Below are 21,554 nucleotides of genomic sequence, written 5' to 3'. Positions count from 1 at the left end.
AGCCCACCAGCTCTGACTGCTGCTCTGGGATCTTTCGCTTTGGTGGAACAAAGCCCTGTGGTCCTACTGTGCATCACTGGGGGAGAGGTGTAATTCGATGCATCATTTCCTGAATATCGGGAGGTTGGGTCAGCAGTACCACTTACACACACAGGTGACACTGGTGACAGTGAAGTCGGAGGTCAGCTCCCCAGAGAGTAGAGCTCCATCAGGGTAGAACACAGCACTGAGGAGTGGGAGAGCCCAACCTCAGGCTACCGTGCCATCGAATGCCACATCCTTAGCAAAGTTGACCCCATTTTTAACAACATCAGCTGACATATGTGAAAAGATCAAGTATGGCATTTCTCAAGTATTTCACCAGAAGGTCACAGATGACAGAGAGAAATGAACTTATGGTCAGTGTGTTCAGAAAACCCTGGGGTAGCTGGAGGTAAATGGGCCAGAGTCTCCATGTGAAGCACATGACTTCTTATGGTCTAAAATATTTGTCCTTTCTACTGTATACAGCCCACTCATGGCCCCCTAGGGGACGGAAAAGGAAGCACACTCCTAGGGCTGCTATAGTTACTTGTTTATTTTTTTATTGTGGTGCTAGTGGCTGACCTCGAGGCTTTGAGGATGCTAAGCAAGCAAGTTGATCATCGCGCTACATTCCCAGTTTTAAACACAGCCACCCACTCCCCAAACCCTAAAGGTAATAAAAACTCTCTGGATGGCCCAACTCAGGGCCTCCGCCCTCACTCCTACCCTGCAGTGGGGATAATGGCTGTGTAGCAACAGAGAGTAAACACCAAGGCTCACAGACAACATGGCAGAGCAGGGAGTACTTAGAGAACATCTTCTGTAAGCATCTGGCTCAACAGGTTAAAATGACAGCCAAAAGCTGGGCAACATTGCAAGTCACCACAGCCTAGAGCAGAAATGGGGCTCTTAAAAAAAAAAAGTACACAACTGCTTTGCCTGCATTTATGCACGTCTATGTATCACATGCATGCAGTACCCACAGAGGCCAGCAGAGGGCGATGATTCTCAGGGATAGGAGTTTCAGGTGGTTATGAGCTCACAATCAATAATTATAAGCCGCCATGTAGGTGCTAGGAATTGAGCCAGCAATCAGTGCTCTTGGCCTCTGAACCATCTCTCCAATCCCTTTCTCCCTCGCCCCCCCCCCTTTTTTTAGGGTCATAGGTAGCCTAGGCTTAGCCTTAAACTTGCTCCTCCGAAGTGCTGGCCCCTCTCACCACACCTAACAGAGATGGTTGCGGGTCAGCAGCCCTATGTCTGTGATGGTGTTTATGTCACTGGTAGGGCTGCCCTCTGTCTCTTGCACTGTCTGCTCACCCTCCACACTCCACTTCCTAAGTGTTTGTTGGGTGAATCTGGGACGCTGTGGTCGGGATAGATGACTTTTAAAATCTCACTTAGGATTTAGGTTTATGAAAACTATTAAAAGAGTTGCTTAAACTCAGAGAAAGGAGTAGTCAGCAAGAACCCAGGTGGCACTTGAGCTAGGCACAAGGGACAGGAAAGCCCAGGGTTGGCATAGTGCTGCCGGAAAGAACCCAGGCAGTGTCTATAGCTGAGGCAACCTCACATTGGGGCATGTGCATTTTAAGGTTGACGACACTTTAGTTAGGACCCTGAAGCTAAGAAGAAACACCTGACTGTTCTATCCATTGGCATCAGCTGCTCCTTGTGGCAAATTTCAGCCAGAGCCATGGACGGCTACCCATAGCAATGACTGAAACAGGCCCTGGTGGTGGCTCGGTGCCACACTCAGGTCCTCAGGACATCACGCCATTTCTCAGCTAACTCTCCGCGGAGCTCTAGAAGGCTAGCTTCGTGCCTGCTGTTCCCATTGTACAGATCACGAAGCCGAGGCTCGGAGAAACAGGTTAACCTTTGTATGGTCACTGGTGGTGGCGGCGGCAGTGTTTGCTGTCCCCTTTCCAAGGTGGGTTGGATGCAGACACACAAGCAGGGAGAGCAGTCAGGTCACCTGGCCCGCTTCCCAGCAGCACCTGCTAGCCGTTTGAGGGGAGTCTGATCTCACAGGTCACCCCCACAGCTTCTCAACACCTTGGATTTTTACATTTTTTAAATCCTATTCGTTATTGTGCATGTGAGAGACTGTTAGTGCAAGGATGCCAGGGCACACACATGTGTAGAGGTCAGAGAACGACTTTGAGGTGTCTCCTCTTTTGCTTTTACCCATTGAGCCATCTTCCTGCACACCTTGTATTGCTTTGAAGAAAATCCTTTGCATTCTATAATATCATCAGTAGACTCTGAATCCTCATGGCAGAAGTACCCTGGGAAGGGGACACCCCCAACCTGCCCCTCCTCCACCCATGTTTCAAGCTAGCCACTCTTCCAAATGCCCTGGTATTCGAGCATAAATGTGAGTTATGAGACAGCCCAAAGCCCTGACCAGGTGGCTTCTCTGAGCCTCCTGTGTGCCTGTGCCTGGAGCCTCTTCCCTCAGCCTGGCTTCTCTAGAGACAGAGGCAACCGGGTGTGCTGGTCTTCTGCCTGGTGGAGTTGTTGCTGTGAGCACAAGTTTTTCTAGACCAGGTTGGTCCTAAAGTCACACTCTGGTCGTGCCCTTAGCCCTGTTCGTTCCTGCACTGGGGGCAGAGGGAAGGTGGGCGGAGGAGCCCTCTCTGCCTAGGAAGGACTCTGTCCCCTTCCCAGTCTAAGAGCAACAAGTACAGAAGAGACTGAAGAAAAGGTGAGCTTTCTCAATCTTTTGGCCAGATGGGGGAATACAGTACCTATTATGGCCAGCAGGTGTCGCTAAAGACTGAGCACTCGAAACCTGTGGGCAGTATTGAGCGGTTACACTGAGGTTTTTTTCCTTCAGTATTTAATCCTACCCGGACTTAGGAGAACAGAATGAAGTTTCCCCTGTACAGATCTATCTTGGTCGGTCTGACGCTACTTAGATCGCAAGTGAAGCTTTAGAGAGTCCGCGGTGCGTTCGTATCAGACCCTAGGGCCAGGCTGGCATCAATATTCCTGTTCTACTGACGAGGAACCTAAGGCTCTGGAAACCAAGTGGTTGCTAAATGTTACATGGCCACTGAAGGGCAGAACTCGGGAGTCTGCAATAGGATGCGACTCTAGTCTCCTGACTATTCCAGGCACTATGCTGAGGCACATCCCTGCTGGCCTGACCTTCAGGAGGAGACCTCAAGTCTCAGTTGTCCTTGGCCCTCTGGGAAGAGATGAAGGAGCAAGATGCCCTAGGGGCGCTGGCAGGAGACGTCTCAACGTCTGCTTCTCAGCGAGGGCATCCATTCAGATCAGTGCCTTCCAAACCCTGCTCACATTAATGAACACACACACACACACACACACACACACACACACACACAGAGAGAGAGAGAGAGAGAGAGAGAGAGAGAGAGAGAGAGAGAGAGAGAGAGGGAGGGAGAGAGACAGAGACAGAGAGAGACAGAGACACAGACAGAGACAGACAGAGACAGACAGACAGACAGACAGACAGACAGACAGAGACAGAGAGAGAGACAGATACATGAATTGAAAGAAGGAGACAGCCCCAAGCAGTGTCCCATGGGGCTTGAAGCTGCCCTTTGCCCCCAGGGGACCCTATGTGGCTTTATCATCTCTATTTTTATAAAAATATTCCCACTCTAGTTTTCCAAAAGGCCTAACACAGTCCCTGTCACACGCTGGCTATTCAACTCCTCAAAGCACATGAGCCACAAGACCAGGGTTGAGCTCCCCCCGTCCCTCAGCTGAGTCCTGTTCTGTTTGGTAGCACGCTACGGCGCTGTTTACATGCATGATCTCATTCAACCTAATGATGGGGCTTATGGTTCCCATCCCACAGGTGAGGAAGCTAAGGCGCAGAGACGCAGAAGGATTCGCCGGTCCAGCTGGTGGGCTGAGCTCCGCTTTTCACTGTTTCCCCACTGTGCCCCCGTCTCTGCCCCTGCAGGATCTAAGAGGAGGGAAGGAACTAGGTCTAGGTGACAGCCAGGTCTCTAGACCTGTTCAGATCGGGGTGGTGACATCAGGATCTATGCAGACAGTGGCATCGAGGTTTTGCCTCATTTGGTAACGGGTGGGTAGGGCAGGCCCCTCCAGGTGGCCAAAAGGTTAAACTGTCATGTCCACTCTCCCTGGTGGGGTGGTTGTGTGTGGGGTGGGGTGCGGGGGTGGGCAGAGTGCATTTCCCTAACTCTGCCTAGTCTCTGGGGAGACTACCACACTGAGGAGGATTCTGCTTTCCTTTCTTGGGCTCAGTATGGCTCCATTCTTCAGTGAACCTTAAAACAGAGACGCTGGTTATGTGGCGCCCCCTTGTGTTCGAGCCGCAGGATGGCAGTGCTGCAGGCTATGCTAAAAATTTGCTGGGTTCTTGGCCGCTCAAAGTTGGGTCTCACAGGCCAGTCTGTAACCTGACCGGCCCCATCCCAGCTTGTGTCCGTGTCTGCCTCTGAGACCTCCTAGAAAGGACACATAGTAGAAAGGACATATAGTGTCCTTCAGCCTGGGACCCTCGCTCTCTGATACGCAGACTGAGCTCCGGAGAGGGGGCTTACCAGTCATACATAGTTTGCCTGCTGTTCCAGTGACTCTGACCGAAGGCAACCCGGGACAGAAAGGGGGTTATTCGGCTCATATCCCCCAAGGTCGCAGCCTATCCTTGAAAGAAGTCAGGGTAGGGACTCAAGTAGCGCAGGAACCTGGAAACTGAGGCCATGGAGGAGCGCAGCTTACTGGCTTGCTCCCCGTGGCTTGCTGAGTTGGCTTTCTTATACAACCCAGGACCGCCCAGCCCAGGGATGGCCCCACCCACAGTGTGCTGGGCCCTCCCATGTCAACCACGAGTCAAGAAAATGCCTGCCTACAGCTCTCCCATCGCTGATAACTCTAACTTGTGTCAAGTTGACAAAAAGTAGCCAGCACACTGTCTGAGGCGTGTGGGCCTAATTTCTGCCATGGCGTTACCAGAGCTCTTAAGGTCACAGCGTGGGACCTAACACACTGGGCCATCTGTCCTCAACAGGTCTACTGACAAAACAAGCCACGAAAAAAAAGTGACTGCATTGAGAAGAGGAACAAAGAAGGCCCCTCTAGGGACCCTCCAAGTCCACTTCGGAGATCATGACTTGACAACGTTAGTTTTTAGTAGACAGGAAGAGGAGTGTGCAGCTGACCCATCGCAGTGAGACCCAAGCTCCTCCTGCAGGGTGGTCTGTCAGAACTGTTCAAGATCTCTTCCTAGGAGACAGCTCCCCCCCCCCCCCCAGCTGGTCCCAGGGCCTCCTCAGTCTTTTCCTTCTACCAACATGAGATTCCTGGGGGAAATTCCAGTTTTTTTTTTTGGTGAGACCCTCGTTTCAATAGCCGGGATATCTTTATTGCCTCGGGCTGGCCTCTGCTCAGGCCCTCTCTGCTTTGGGGTTACCCTGCCTCTCCCCAATTCCAGAGCAACTAAGCCATCACACCCCACCCCTTCCTCACATAAAAGGAAACCTTCTCCCACATCCTCCCTGGTCTCAGCCTAGTAGGACCATAGACCACCCCCTCCCTCAAGGGAAGAAACCAAGAGCCCCCAGCTGAGGCGGCAGAGGGCCCAAGGGGTGAAGACATCCCACACATGGCCAATCACCCCTGTACCTTAGCTCACGTGGCACTGGGAGGGAACATCGGTGTCCCAGTCTCTCCCTGGGACCTGGTTATCTTGAAGGTGGGCTCACAGGGCACTGTCTCTAGATATGGTGTCCTGAGAAGAGGAGGCTGGGCAGAACTCTCTCAAATCATTGTGGGGGAAGGGTCCAGAAAAGCTTGTTTTTCTGGACCCCAAGTGTCTTAGTTACGGTTTCTATTGCTGTGATAAAACACCATGACAAAAAAAAAAAGGCAAATTGGGGATAAAGGGGTTTATTTGGCTTATTCTTCCACACTGCTGTTCATCATTAAAGGAAGTCAGGACAGAAACTCAGACAGGGCAGGCTCCTGGAGGCAGGAACTGATGCAGAGGCCATGGAAGGGTGCTGCTTACTTGTATGCTTTCCATGGCTTGCTTAACCCGATTTCCTACAGAGCCCAGGACCACCAAGCCAGGGACGGTGCCACCCACAATGGGCTGGGCCCTCCCCCAGTGATCACTGAGAAAATGCCTTACAGCTGGGTCTCATGGAGTAATTTCCTCACCTGGGGCTCCTTCCTCTCTGAGGACTCTACTCCTTGTGTCAGGTTGACAGGACAAGCCAGCCAGTATACAGAGACTCAGAGGATGAAATGAAGGCTGTCACTGGGAAAGCTCTCAAAGATCTCTCACCTCTGTGAGCCTAGACACCACCCACTCTGCCCCAGCACCCACCACCACCGTCACACACACAACCCTCCTCTCCCCTATACAGTGGTGGCTGGCCGTTCCTCATTCAACCCTCTTCTTCCAAGCAGCCACTGCGGTCCATCAACTAACATTTACCGACTAGGTCCTCTGCTGGAACTGGGATGGCCACTGAGGAGCACTGAGGCCATTGAGGAGCACTGAGGCCACTGAGGAGCACAGGCACAATTCTCACCCTGGAGTAGCTAATCTTCTGGGCTCCCCCCACCCCCACCCCAGAGTGAAGGAATATTCAGTTCCAAGAAGATGCGTCATTAGGATATCAGAAAGGAGGCCCGAACAGCCGAGGCCCGTTCTGCATCTCTCACTCCTGCTCACACCCCCTGAGAGGCTGGCTGAGGGCTCAGGCCTCTCCTGAATAACTTTATTAACTTCATAGTGAATGTTTGGTTTGCAGACGGGAGACCTGAAATGTTAATTCCCCGCAAAGCAAGGACCGTGACTTCCCGGCGGTCTGTGTGAGTGTACACTCTCTTACTGATTGACAGGCCTTTGTGGGGAACAAAGAGAGAGAAGTATTCTTGCTCCAGAGCCACACTAGCTCCTTCCTCTGCCTCTCAGGGTGCCTGCCTTCTTCAATTACCAAGCTGCTGTGCGTGTGTGGCTGTGTGCATCTAGCTGCTTGTGAGGGACAGCTAGCTACCCTGGGTGCGAGAGAGAACCCGCATCAGCCCCAACCTTCTTTCAGAGTCACTGGCCCTTGACTTCTAGACAGAAACTTAGAATCTGTGTCTCCTGTTTTGTTTCCCCAAAGCCGAGTCCGGAGGCAGACAAGGACCTTTCCAAGGTCACACAGCAGGCTGGGGGACAAAGCTGCCAGGAATGCCAGTTTCAGTTCCCAGAGTATGGTCTGTGGCCTGCATGCCTGCGGCAGCTGTTCCTGGCCACCCGCTGCCCTCCCTCCTGGCTCACCTGGGCAGTCCTCCCAGCAACACCAAGAGGCTCTTCCAGGAAGCAGCAGTGAGGAGTTCTCAAAACAGAGAGCCAGGTTTAAAGATGTACAGAGAGACAACAGCACTATGGAATCATGGGACAGGGTCACACTGGGCAGCCCAGCAGGCTTGGAGAAACAAATTTGCCAAATGAGGCTGGCTCCTAGGTCTCCCAGATGTGAGACCCATGGCAACTGGGGACCCCTCCATCCTATGTTCTGCTGCCATCGCTTGTCCCTCCAGTGTCTGGATGAAACCCTGGACATAAAGGTTCCAAATTCTAAGTAGGATTTCTTCCCAGTCCTTCAGCTATCCAACTGCAGCAACCCAAAGTGTTCCTAAGCTGGGGCTCCGTGTGTTTCCGGAGACTGGCAATCGGCTAGGGCTGGGGCGCGCGTGGCAGCCCCACAGCTCCCCCTTGCAGCCCGTGTGTCTCAGTCCTGCTCCTAACACACCTGACTGTGGCTGCTCTGTTCCTGACTCTGCGGCCCAAGCTCATCACTCTTCCTGATTGGGACTGAGTGGCTATGACCGGTCGGGCATTTGTCCAGTCTGATGAGGACTGGATTACCCTCATTCAACTGCAGTTCAGATCTTGACCACCTGGGGGTGCACGTCTGCCGGGAGCTGATTCATCTCCCCAGAAGTGGCAGCCTATCCCTGAGCAAGATATTGGAAGCGGGCGAGGGGTCGGGGTAGCGGGATACGGACTCAGTCCTCCCTCCGCCCTAGGACCCATCTCTGTCTTAGAAGACCCTCGTTTTGCTGTGTGTAGGGCCAGCGAATCTTTTGGGGGCACTCTCTCTTCCTTACTGAACCAGGAGAGCCAAAAACTGTTGACGCGACATGGGAGTGGTCCCCTAAAGTGCCAGTGCTTCTTAGAAAAACTGGAAGCTCATGCAAGAAGTCCTCACGCTCCAGATGAGCCAGCCTCTGCCCCACCCAAGCCACCCAGGCCACCCAGGCCAAGATGGGCTCATTGCCCTAACCCTGGGTGTGTCATTCTTGGGTGACTGTGAGTTCGGAAGGAGAGATCTGGACATGGGGACAGGACCATGATAGTAACTCAAGTCTTGGGGCCTGAAAGAAGCCCAGAGGAAATCAGTTGCAGTTTCAGGTGACTTTGAGTAAGTCACGGGCTCCCTCTGGTGGTGGAAGGAGGAATTTCACCCTAAGACCACTAGGTCTCCAAGCAATCAGTGAGGCAACAGTCACTTTCAAGACTTGGTTTGTAGTCTGTAATTCAGGACAGCTCTGATATGTGGAAAACCTCAGAGTGAATGACATGTTCAGTAACTCAAAGCATGACAACTTCCTGGATAGTGAAAGGAGATGTCGTGGCCCAGGAGCAGGTCACAGAATCAGAATGTCCCCTGGAGCTGTGGTCCCTCAGCCCTGGGCTGGCTCACTGAACCTCAGCCTGGGTGAGGGTAGCAGAGGGCATAGGGACAGGAGGACAGGCTCTCCAGTAATCTCGTTCTTGTGGCCAGCTCTCTCTGCTCAAGACGTATGGTTAGGCCCAGGTCAGGCAAAGACCCCAAGGTCCAGGTGGATCAGTCTGGTCACTTAGAGAACAGGAGACATGGTGTCAAGCTGAGGGAGGAGGAGCAACTCACTCAAGACCATTTCAGTGATGGGCTAGTGTATAGAATGTTCTAGAAATGCGACTCCTTTCCAAGGCTCCCACTTCTCTTTAGTGAGCCACAGACCTTGAATACCTCTTCCCATTTGCCTTGCCCCAGCATCCAGCAACCCTGAAGAGTTTGCCGCCTCCCCAGGACTAACCCTGGCCAGATCACCTCCACCTCTGCTCTTTCCTCCCTCCCTCTAGAGGGCAGCCAAGCATAGCAGTATTGAGTTCTACTTAAGGGTGTGAGGTCACATTCTGTAAGTAGCATGACACTAAGACTAGGACCTGAACTTTACCTACTGGCCTCAGCTGACTGACACCTACCCTTCCACCCCAAGCTCCTCTCACAGGAAAAAAAAAAAAAAAGGCAGGGTGCTACACAAGTCACTACCTTTCTTGGGTGGGGGTGGGGTGGTCAGCAACCCCTTCCATACAATGGAAATGGCCTCTCAAAGGACTGTGCGATTACTTGTGGGTGGGTGGGACTCAAAACCCGGGGCAATGGGTTAGGACAGAAGACTTAAGCACCAAAGTCACTGTCCACCCTGCCTGTTTGGCCCACCCTAACAAAGTCTATTCCTTTCAAACTGCGTCATCCCAGGCTCTGCTCAGATACTGTGAGATGTAGATAAGGAAACCAGTCACAAGATGGTGCCAGCATCCCTGCCAGCCCTCCAGTCCCCTTGGAGATTTCATGGGAATGGAGGGAGATGGTGCTGGACCTCTTTGTAGGTCTCTTCCCGGAAGGAAGGGGCAGGGACAGCGGACTCACTCTCAACGTTCACTCCTGAGGAAGCATGCCAACAAATAGATGGGTAGGAGTTGGCTGCAACTGCAGCTCCCTGGACCCCACCCACCTGAGGTTGCGCTGGATGGGCTGAGAGCATGAGCCGACGCCCAACACCAGGCCTTCCAGACCACTCACCCTGGACAGTAGAGTACCTAGGGAAACCATAGAGCCCATGGGTGTGGCCACAGACAGCTACCACCTGGTTGTCCAAGAGCACCCAAGAAGCAAGTTCCCCAAGGGAGCGCCAAGGCTTCATCATCATCATCAGCAGCAGCAGCAGCAGCAGCAGCAGCAGCAGCAGCAGCCAGGAGGACCCAGTCACCTCCAGGGTGTCTGGGAGTCAGGCAGAGGTCTCTATCCCCAGGGCAGCTGTTTCAGGGGGTGAGTGACGAAGAAACCACAGATGACCACACCGAGCCTGCTTTCATTGGCAGATACTTGTAAAGCGATTCATTGAAAACCGAGTAAGGCTCCACATGTACCCCAACTTGGAATAGGAGGTGGGGTGTCGGAGGAGTTGGGGAAGGGAGGGAGGGAGGAAGTTAAAGATCAAGAGGCATCAGTGGATGACCGTGAGGAGGGAGGGGTCACAGTGAGCCTGGCACTTCCTTCAGCCCGAGTGCTGTGATGAGGACAGCCGGGGAAGATGGGCGCCACTGGTGCCCATGCGCTGGTGGGCACTGCCAGCTCTGGAAAGACAGAGGCACAGGTTAAGTTGCGAGGGAGGCTTCTGTGGCTCGTGGTTTTGTTCCTGTCCCTCTTATTCTCAAGGACCCCTCTGCAGAAGACCTACTTTGGCACCTCCCCCCTTTAGATACTTAGCCCTCCCTTTACAACTTAATGAGGACAGCCCACCTGACCCCTCCCCCCACCCCCCACCCCAAATTTCTCTCAACTTGTCTCTTATTCACATGCATGAGAAGGGAACATACCTATTGTCACAGCTCATCTTCATTGACCTGCCTGTAATGGGGGAAATAAAGTGAGTGAAGGCAGAGCGAGGAAAAAGTCTGTGGTCCCCTTTGGGAAAACATCCTGCCCCCCCCAACCCTGACAGCACTCACCTATGCTTCTTACCGCCCCCACAGCGGAATCTTTTGCCTGGAAAAGAGACGGTAAAGTTTGTGGCCCTTTTCCAAGGGGACCCTGGGAGACCCAGTTCTGCCAGGCTTGCCTCCCTCCTCCAGCGCCATCACAGTGTGAGGCTTGGAGTCCACATTTAACTGTTTCTCTGTTTATATAAGGCTGGACCACCAAGCAATTAGTCAATCAGCAAACATTCGTTGCACCAGATCCGTGATGGACTGTGAACGTGCTGAAAGTGGCAGCTGGGATGAGTTCATGAGGCCACCTGCACCACATTGGGCACAAGACGGCAGCTGCTCAGCACACTTGGAGGACAGGCCAAATCTCTCTGTCTCACTGTCTCTGTCTCTGTCTCTGTCTCTGTCTCTGTCTCTCTGTCTCTGTCTCTGTCTCTCTCTCTCTCTCTCTGTCTCTCTGTCTCTCTCTCTCTCTCTCTCTCTCTCTCTCTCTCTCTCTCTCTCTCTCTCTCTCTCACACACACACACACACACACACGAATGGACGGACAGACAGATGGACAGACGGATGGCAGATCTCTCCTAGGAGCCCAGCTTTCAAGTGGAATGGCAGGAGACAGACAGAGTTTGGAATTCCCAGGTACAGAAACCACCAAGTGTCTTTCTGACTGAGATCCTGGTATTGTTCTTCCGGTTGCAACAAAACAAGGCAGCAAGCATTTAGTAAACACCTGCTGTGGTGACTGTCATTTTCCTCTCCTTTAGGACCCTCCACAACTACCCTAGACCCTTCCTAAAGCACCCCTTCACTTCTTTAGACTACTTTAGGATGCTAGCCCCAATCTTACAAGATGGATGGAACTGTCCCCATTTAACAGAGAGAAAATGATGCCTCCCCGGTGTCCCCAGAGTTAGGATAAGCCAGTAGTAGGCCTCATGGCCTTGGTCCCAGCCCTGCTGATTTCCAGGAATATGTGGAGGGGTAGGTGTCAGATACACTGAGGGAGGGGAGCTACCACAGTCTCTTCCTGTCCTTCTCAAACACTGACAGGGGCGGTAGGGGTGGTGTCCTTCAGTGTGCTGAGACCACATAAGGCCTAGGGTGGCTAGGATGGTGTCCAGATAGGGCGGTGCCTGCTCCCCTGGCCGCCTCTGCCCCACAGTTGCCCAGCCAGACTCCTTTCTCAGTTTCCTCTCCAAGGCCACCAGGGGGCACCCTGAAGGAAGCCAGAGCCTGCTGTCTGTGGCACATTCCAGAATTCCTCCTGGGGGAGGCTGGGGTTGGGGGGTGGGGGGAGGTAGGGGGTGGGGGGAGATGACAATTGTCCTTATGGTATGTCATTAGGAAACGCCCCACCAGTCTCCACTTACTGAGGAGGATGAGGAGACCCACGATGAAGGCCAGGCCCGCGAAGATCAGGCCCCCTTTGCGGACGGTCTCATAATCTTGGGAGAGAGGAGACAAGCGCGGTGGTGTGAGCACTGCCCCTCAAAGACCTCCCAAAGCCCACCCACCATCAGCCCCATGGTGTTGAGAGCAGATAGCAGGGCCCCCTGGCTGAGAGCCAACTGATGGGGTAGGCAGGGGAGGGACTGGCTTACCATACTCGAATGGATTCTCTGACCCCTTGGCACTGCCACCTGAGGAGAGAGCCGGGATGGCATGAGCAGGAGTAGTGGGAACTCCAGACTTCTCAGATGATTCCCAAGAACCCAGATGGGCAAGGGAAGGCTGGGGAAGAGTGACCTGTGAGCCGAGCCGTGGTGGCGCACGCCTTTAATCCCAGCACTCGGGAGGCAGAGGCAGGCTGAGCTCTGTGAGTTCGAGGCCAGCCTGGTCTACAGAGCTAATTCCAGGACAGCCAAGGCTACACAGAGAAACTCTGTGTGGGGGGGGGCAGGGTGGTGGTGGAGAGGGAGCATCCTGGGAGCTCCAGACTTCTCAGATGATCCTCCAAGGGCAAAAGAAGGCTGGATAAAAGTGGCCTGGGAAGAGGAGGCTGGTGGTGACTCCCCAAGGTTACATTACAAGGGCATTGTAGGATCAGACACAGGGCCTCTGCACTGTCTGAGAAGACCCTCAGTCCCAGGAGGGCTAGGTCCTGTCTAGTTCCCTGCTCTGTATCACATCAAGGATAGGCCAAAGACCCAGCTCTCAGGAGGCCCCACAATGGCCTCTATTCATATAATTTCACCTCCTCAAGGAAAATGAGTGAAATAATGAACGAGTAAAGCAAAGCCTCTATGTTCAAGGACCAGGAGGAGGGGTCCAGGGGCCGGCTAGAGTCTTTGTAAAGACACTGAAGGAAGTGAAGGCAGAACCTGGCCTTGCCTCTTCCTAAATTCTGCTGTCTATATCGTCGTCCTCCAGGCAAACTCAGCAAGACAGATGTTAAAGTGTCTACAGTTCAGGCCAGAGTGGTGGGAGCAGCAGCGTATGTACCCTGTAATGCACTCTCAGGCTCCCTCTCAAGTGACATGGACGAAGAAGACCAGGCCAAGCTGTATGACCCTGGCCCTGCCTCCTGTGGCTCCCTTCATCCTGAAAGAAGCAAATATTCTACCCTCCACCGGCCTGAGCTCAGAGCTGGTGGTATGCTGGCCAGCAAAGCTGCAGTCACCCCACCTCACCCTCTCCATGCCAACTGCACTCTTTGCTGCCCCACTGGAGACCCCTCTCATCTGGGGCCCTTTCTAAAGGAATGAGCAAGTTAGCAATCCCCAGGCAACTTTGAACTGTGCCCCTGTGGTAGTCATCTATGGTGCCTGGTCAGTCTGGCCGTCTCCAGTAGCCAGGGGAGGGTCAGTGCCTGGTGAACCTCAGGTATGGATTGCTCAAGAAGGTCAAAATCTAAGAAGAAGTCACAGGGACCCAGGCTCTGATTCCATGCAGAAAGTGCCCCCAGCTTCAGCCACGATCAAGGTCACATGGGGAGCTAATGTCCACCTCCGCCAGATCCAAGCTAGGCCTTCCTTCCCTCTCAGGAACCATCTGATGAGCCCCCTCCCCACCAGCGCTCTAGGCCTGAACAGTCTGAGATATGTGCATCAGCAGGGACCCTGTTGGGCTCCAGGCCTGAATCTGTGGATCCCAAAAACTCAGGGGTTTTCTTGTGATCCTAAGCTAGCTGGGAAAGGCTTTCCAGAGAGCTGCTCCTCCCACCACCAACCCTGGCACCCCCCTGACCACTTTGTAATCTTAGTTTTCCATTCCAGACTAGAAGGGCACACCAAGCAGGGTGTAGGAGGCCGAGACAGGCGGGAGGCTGTGAAATTTAAGTTATTCTGGGCTATATAGTGAGTTCCAGCCCAAGCTGGGCTACAGAACAAGACCTTGTCTCCAAAAACAAGTCTCTCTCTCTCTCTCTCTCTCTCTCTCTCTCTCCTCTCTCTCTCTCTCTCTTTCTCTCTCTCTCTCTTTCTCTCTCTCTCTCTCTCTCTCTCTCTCTCTCTCTCTTTCTCTCTCTCTCTCTCTCTCTCTCTCTCTTTCTCTCTCTCTCTTTCTCTCTCTCTCTCTCTCTCTTCTTTCTTCTCTCTCTCTCTCTTTCTCTCTCTCTCTCTCTTCTCTCTCTCTCTCTCTCTCTCTCTCTCTCTCTCTCTCTCTCTCTCTCTCTCACACACACACACACACACACACACACTGCTGCTCCAACTTCTGCTATTCTCCGTTTTTGTCGGGGTGGAGTTGGGGGTCCTTTCTCAACGCTAACTTTCTTAAAGAGCCACTGACTGGGAACCCGAGACAGGGAGTGGGAGAGGCAGGCTCAGAGGGAAAAGGGGCTCAGCTGCCCACCTGAAGCAGCCCCAGGCAAAGTCCTGGCAGCCTCACCGGGCATTACACTCACCATCGTCAGCAGGCATCCCTGTTATTTCTCCACGCTCTTCCTGTGGCCTCTACTTCTGGGTCAGTGTCTACCCGTGGGGGGCCGGGGCAGAGGTGGGGGGGCATTAAATATTAACAGTGTCAGGTAATATTTACCCTGGTCACAAGAAAAACCGAGTGTGCTCAGAGGGGCTCCTGCTGAGCCAGGCGAGGGGAGGTGTTGGGGAAGCCAGAGGCGGGGAGGAGCTGGCTGCGGTCTCTAGCCCCTCCCAGAGGAAATTTCCAGAGAGCGGGCCTGAGATGGGCAGCAACAGTATTCTTCCATCAGCAGGGGAAGGCGAAGCTGGCCAGTGGGATGAGGAAGTGGAAGTTTCAAGAAGCACTCATTGTGAACAGCGCATGGGAGGTGGTGTGTGTGGGAGAACTATGTCAGGGTGGGGACCTCCAAGTCCCTTCTTGCCAGCCCCTGTGGACAGCACCATGACAGCTAGCACTCTCACAGGGCACTCATGTCTCCCTGAGGGGTTCCTAAGGAGCCTGGCCTGCCTCCCACCACAGTCCCCTGAACTTTGGGTCTGAAGCAAGATCAACCTTCATGGCACTGGATGTCTTGACTTTGTTTATGTATCCTGATCCTGGGGCCGCATTTATCCAGTCACACCTCAGTCTGAAATGCTCTGTCATCCCTAATGTCTTACCCTGATGCCCAACACTCCCTCTTGAGGCTTCTCCACCATGCACTTAAGACTCTTTCGGGAAGAGGCCCAGGCTTGTTCTTATGGTTTGCAAAGCATTTCCTAGCTGGTAGCTCCTTTTTGCATTAGTTGCCCCCACCCCTTGACATGAGATGTCTGAAGTAGAGAAATTAGAGACCTTATCCAAGGTCACATAAGTGAGAGGTTGGGACAAGATTTATGTCTGCCCTTTCAGATTCAGAGCTCAAGTGTTTTGTTCATATCTTCCCAGGTTGTCCCCCCACTAACTGTGACTGTCCCCCTTGGGAACTATGGTATGAATTCTGTGTGTAGTACAGTCTTCTTTGGTTTCTAGATGGTAGATTTGGCCTCCAAGCAGCTAATGTCCAAAACTAGCAGGTAATATATAGATAGATCCACAGATAATAGATACGTAAGTAGCTGATACATACATATGTACATACATACGTGCATGCAGGCTACATAGATGATAGCTAGATGGATAATAGATTGGTGGGTGGATGGATGCATGATAGATAGATAGATAGATAGATAGATAGATAGATGATAATAGATAGACAGATGATAGCTAGAGATAGCCAGATGATACCTATTCCCCTGGTGTCCTTCTCAAGAGAAGGGCTCCATTTGTGAGTCCCCCCTCAACCAATGCCAGGACACTGGCACTCACCACTCGCTGAGCATTTGACCTTTGCCCATTTGCTTACCTCTCCACGCCTCTGTCTCTTCATCTAAACAATGGGTAGGGCACAGGGCTCAGGGAAGTTGCGGGGACCGAGAGAGGCATATTAGAATATGGCCCAGGACAGCAGGTACCATTGTTTATGCATTGTTTGAAAAGTGACAGGAAGGAGCCTGTTGTTTAATGGTCCCTTCAGAGAGCCAACCACTCTCTGCTAAGTAGGCGAGAGGAGAGAAGCAGGGCCCTGGCTGTCACCTGCAGGGCACTCACACAGCTCTCCTGAGCTTTCAGAGCCCAGTGGCAAGCATTCATAAAAGTAGACAGCGGTGCCGGGCGTGGTGGCACACACTTGTATCCCAGCACTTGGAGGGCAGAGGCAGGCAGATCACTGTGAGTTCAAGGCCAGCCTGGTCTACAAAGTCCAGGACAGCCAAGGCTACACAGAGAAACCTTGTCTCGAAAAACCAAACCAAACCAAAACAAAACAAAAAAAGTAGACAGCAGCCCCCACCCTGTGAGAGTCTGGAACCACATCCTAGGCTCTCGGTTCTCACGGCGCCCATTTAATTTGTGGTAGCTCCATTTCATAGATGAAGATTTGAGGGCACGTGTCATAGTCCTCCAGAGACCAGAAAAACTGAGAGCGGGAAAACATGGAGCCAGAAACACAGAAAAGGGAGAGCCAGAGCCTGGAAGGCCCGGGTCCCAAGATGGCTGCCGAATCTGCTGCCATTCTTCACAGAATTCTGTAGGACCCCCACTCCTTATCACATTATCTTGGTGACTATTTTTTGTAAGCCCCTATAAGTTCTTTCTAAAACAAGAGATGAGAATAGGTAGCAAGTTAGAAAGATGTATGACAGACAGACAGACAGACGGACGGGCAGGCAGGCATGTGGGTAGACAGGTAAGCAAAGCTATGGGAAAAGCAGGCTGATGACTACTTTTCTGTTCTAGGCACTGGGAAAGTAACTCCTCCAATGTCACATGATCCAGTAAGAAAGGGGAGGATTAACATCATCCCGTCTTTCTAAGGCGCAGATGAGTGGCACTAGCCGCCACCAGAGAGCAGGAGGCTAGAGAGGATGGAGGATTAACACATGAAGCAGTAGTCTGATGGACAGACACACCGCGGGATGAGGAGGTTGATGAGAGCCAGTTTCCCCAGCCTCTAGCTCAGAGGCGTCCAGCATGTCATAGCAGGCCCAGGACTCATTATTGAGGTGCCCTTATTAGGGCAGCCTGTCTTTCGCATTTCTGTTTCTCCCACAATTCTGGGGAGCCAGTAGGTGTATTTGAAAGTGACGGGTGGTCCCCTGAATGCAAGTTGGACAGGGTGGGGAAGGGCAGGCTTGGGAGACTCACCGAGGTACCACCTGTCCATGGCTGGAGCTGCTGGAACTGTTTGAGGCACAGCAGGAGCCAAGGAGTGCCTGCCCTTGCCTGGGGCCTGGATAGGAAGAGTGGCACTTCCTCCCTTCACACACTGGTTGAGCTGAGCTGGAGCAGGAGGCGGGGCTGCTGAGGGAACTGTTACCTTGCACCTGCCTGCCTGGGCTGGTTGGAGTAGGGGAAGAGGCTCTGACCTCCAAAGTCAACTGCAACATCCTTTCTTCTCCACAGGGACCTTGCCGCTGCCGCCAGTGGCCTGCATCGTGTTCTCTAAGAGGGTTTCTAGAAAGACACTGGCCAGGGTACAAACTGGCAGTACCAGAGCTCCTCCCCCACTTCCGTGGGCTTCAGGCTGGCAGCTGAAAGAGCCACTCAGAAGCAGGTGTGGGTCCCCAACCTTTCCTCAGCAGAGTCTTCATCCAGTGGGCCCCACCCTGATGTCTCTTAACCCCTGGGCCCAGTCTGTAGCCCAGAGCCTCTTGAGATGAGGCGGGAAGCTGCTCGGAGTGCTGTGGGGACTGTCCCTGCTGGTCCTGGAGCTGAGGAAGCTGACTAGGCTCCTAAGCCATTCTGCTAGCTGGCCAGAGATGAGCAGCGGCTGGAGGCACCACTTTGAGGGTGCTCCCATGGTCACCCTTCCTTCCTTCCCTCCTAGGACTCCTCACTTAACCTTGGGGACATGTCTCATTTGTGATGACACACCTGCCTGGATGTACCTACAGGGTCACAGCAAGAGTTCCGGCACATAATGAGGTCCTCTGAGAAGAAATAAGCTTCCTGTCAGGGGAGCAGCCGAAAGGCAGAACATCTTCTACTCCTCAGGGCTAGGGTGACGCCAGGGACCAAGAGAAGAGTAACAGGATAGCCACTCAGTAGCTCCCAGAGTCTTTGTGTCCTGGTAGCTGTGAAAGGCAGAGCAAGGCCACTACAAGAAGTCTCTGTTGTCTAACTAAGACTGGACCACAGAGTCTCCTCTAGGCGCCCAAGACCATCCTGATGTGGCTATTCCAGAGGCTATCAGTGGAGCACGGGCAGTGCTGGGTCTGGTCTTTTTGACAACTGTCTCTTTGTTCCTTGCAATAGCGCCCTAAGAGAGGGTGCTGGGAGATGGAAGCACTCTGAAATGTTGGCCTGAACTCATAGCTGGGTCCTCTGGTTAGGCTGATGTGTCTTAGGGCTCTAAGCTGGCAATGGCCTCCCACCCCCACCTGCAGCCACCTGTGAGGTGAAGGACAACTCCACCCGGTGACCCTGTCACGTGTTCCCAAATGGAACTCTTAACCTTCAGATACCTGGAGCCCTGAGTGGAAACTCCCCAAGCCAGGCGCCGGGGAAGTTCAGACAGGGACCCCCCCCCCCGCCACCTCCCTGCAGGCCCACTGAGAGTGTCTTCCCAACTTCAGTGCTGTGAAAGAAGACGTCCTCTTTCTCAATAGATGCCCTGCGCTCCCACCCAGGCCTTCACTTGTAAAAACCGTTTGCTTTCCTTCCCATGATCCTCTGGATACTGATTCTAACCCTGGGTCGTTTTTTGTGTCCCTTCACTTTGTGAAGTTTCTTATTATGTTGTTTGTTTATTGTGCATATGAGAGCTTGCATGTCTGGAGACCAGAAGACAATTTGTGGGACCCAGGGACTGAACTCACAGTGCCAGGCTTTGTGGCAAGTGCCTTCACTTGCCCTCTTGCTGGCCCCCTTTCTGTACGCCTTCTTAACCTCGCCCTAGTGGCCTCTTGAACCCTGTCCCCAGCTTTTCTGCTCATCTGTCCATGGCAGCCATACTGTCCCCTTGGTGGCTCTTTCACCTTCCAGGGCTCGTTCTTGCCTCAGGACCTTAGTGCAGATAGCCTTTGAGTGCTCAGCTTCCAGAACGATCCCTCTATCCTCAGGATTTTCCCCATGGCCATCACTTAGACACCCTTCTATGTACCCTTTCTAAATTTTCACACTATCCCAGCCCAGAGAGGCAGCAGCATTTTGCCAACGACCCAACCTCCGAGCTTGCCTAAGGCCACCTTCTCTCTAGTCCGCCACCTGCGTGCAGCAGGTAACTCGGCCTCGTTTCTCTAGAGAGGCACTGAGCTCTTACCACCCTTACCCTCAGACTCCTATAACACCCCATCATGCCACACCCACGCACACACTGTCCCCACACCCAAGTCCACACCCAGCCCATACCCAGCCACACACCTGGCTCCCAGCCCCCAAAGCCCAAGTGAATGTTAAGAGTTGTTTAGACCTTCCTCCAAGTCCTTCCTCAGCTTCCATGGTATCCCAGCCAGCCAAGGCCATCGTCAGGGTTTAGCCAAAGCTGGGGACAATGAGCCTTCTCTAGGACATCGTAATCCCCTGCAAAGGGACCCTGGCTCTTGCTCCCCTGGGAACAACTGAAGAAGTGACTCCTCCCATGTCTGTGTGCATAGCCCCTTAAGGCCAGACCATACCAGTGTAAATCCTCCTGTAAACTGACCCTGGGAAGGCCAGAGAAGGATGCCTCTATGTATCCTGCCATTTAAAATGCACGGTGACACCTACCTCAGAGGCTCCATGTGGGAGGAGGTCGTCAGAAGTGTTTGGCCAAAGAAGGTCCCAACAGTGGTGGTACCACTCTCTACCCTAGGCTGGGCTGGGTCCCCAGGAGATAAGTCTGCTTACAACATCCTTTTACATAGCTCAGGGGCCCCGGTGACTTCTACTGAAGGGTCCCTGACAGTTACCTCCCCCCCTCACCCATGCTCCAGCTAGATCCCCAGCAGCCATCACCGTTGTTGGCCCTAAGCTTCCTTTCTTCCCTAGGAAAACACCTAACAGCATGACCTCCCCATCAGTTTCTCAGCTACACCCCCACCCCCACCCCTGCCCCCACCCCCACCCCCACCCCTACCCCCACCCCTCTCCTTCTTGAAGTCTTCCCTGTCGTGACAGGACCCAGTGGCCATGCAAATGGTATTCTCCTGATTTTTAAAAGAATGGGACAGGCCAAGAGCCTCCCCTTTTTCCTTCTCAGTTGGATTTTTCCAGGGTGAATCCTGTGTCCTCTTAGACCCAGAGACCAAAGCAGTCTTTCAGAGTTAGGGGGAGGGATTCCTCCTTCATCCTTGTCATGCCCACAGGGTCGGGGAGCTCAGCAGTTGCACCTCATTCTCTCAGGTCTGTCTTAAGCCTGAGGCAGCCATGTGGACAGTCCCCATTGCATTTGTGTGTAGGGAAGTCATGGCTTGTGACATTCAGCTGGTCCTTATCTCCCTAATTCCCACAGGAAGTAGAGGTCCTCACCACCGGCTTTCCCTTCAGGCCCCAGCATCATTTCCTCTTCATGCTGTTGATTCGTAGCTCAAAGGAGTTTCAAAGGGGGCAGAAAGCACGAGAGAACCCCCGACTCCAAGCTCAGGCCCATTCTCCATGGTATAGTCCTCAGGGACACTGGGCAGGAAAGGTGGCTGTTCCTTGTAGGCCTCATCTGTTCTGGCTAGAAGTCCCAAGCCCTGAGGAGTGCCAGCTCTTGTCTCTTGCTGTGACCACAAGTGCCAGGTCACAGGGGTCTTATAAGGCAAGAGCTTGGAGGAGGTGGGTCCCCATAGAATCCGGCCCTTAAGTGTTGGCTTCAAGATGGCCAAGTAGTGGGGCACAGAGGTCCTGGGAGTTGCCAAAGGGCAGTGTATGCTGAGACTCAAGGTCACTGTGTTATGGCAAGGACAAACCCATTAGGCCAGCCTCCTACACAGAGAACACCCTGGAGAGAAATGCATTCTTGATTTTCTCAGAACTCACACCTGGCCTTGACCTGGCCCTGAGGTGTTTCTAAGTGGTTCCTTGTGGTCACTGCCTTTGGAGAACCTCAGGAAGCAAGCCATACCTTTCTCTCTATGGCCTCTGGAGCCCTGAGATAGGCTCCTGTGGCTTTCATGTGGCCTGTGGCCATCCCGTCCTGGCCTACAGGCATACACAGATTGCCACATCCACTCATCGTTTGTACCATCAGTCACTGACACTGAATCCAGCTCTCCCCACCTGGCAATGAACGACCCACCTATTTCATGGTTCGGGAGAGCTCCACAGATCTGCTTTGCTTTTCCTGCTATCATGGCCAGGCAGGTTGGGGGCTGTAGGTGATATGTGTACAAGTCAGGACTAGAATCCAGGTCTAAGGGA

The 21,554-nt window shown here is 53.1% G+C and overlaps 1 protein-coding gene across 5 annotated transcripts; it reads right to left on the bottom strand.

Moving 5' to 3' along the window:
• Nucleotides 1-10,168: 10,168 nt before the first annotated feature.
• FXYD2 (FXYD domain containing ion transport regulator 2) lies at nt 10,169-20,923 on the bottom strand. Of its 5 annotated transcripts, none has more exons than XM_084782675.1 (6): nt 20,679-20,923; nt 12,392-12,430; nt 12,161-12,235; nt 10,811-10,847; nt 10,679-10,709; nt 10,169-10,435 (listed from the first exon to the last, which is right to left on the bottom strand). In XM_084782675.1, exons 1-5 carry the CDS (start codon nt 20,707-20,709, stop codon nt 10,685-10,687), a joined length of 207 nt encoding a protein of 68 aa, XP_084638801.1. In that variant the 5' UTR covers nt 20,710-20,923; the 3' UTR covers nt 10,169-10,435; nt 10,679-10,684. The 5 variants fall into 5 exon arrangements, with proteins under 5 accessions (XP_084638801.1, XP_084638802.1, XP_084638799.1 ...); XM_084782676.1 differs by lacking the exon at nt 20,679-20,923 and adding an exon at nt 17,376-17,636; XM_084782673.1 differs by lacking the exon at nt 20,679-20,923 and adding an exon at nt 14,635-14,804 and having other exon boundaries at nt 12,392-12,521.
• Between the last annotated feature and the right edge of the window lie 631 nt (nt 20,924-21,554).

The sequence above is a fragment of the Acomys minous genome (genome assembly GCF_964271855.1).
Source record: "Acomys minous genome assembly, chromosome: 5".
Lineage (NCBI taxonomy): Eukaryota > Metazoa > Chordata > Mammalia > Rodentia > Muridae > Acomys > Acomys minous.
This window is presented reverse-complemented; position numbering and strand designations above follow the sequence as displayed.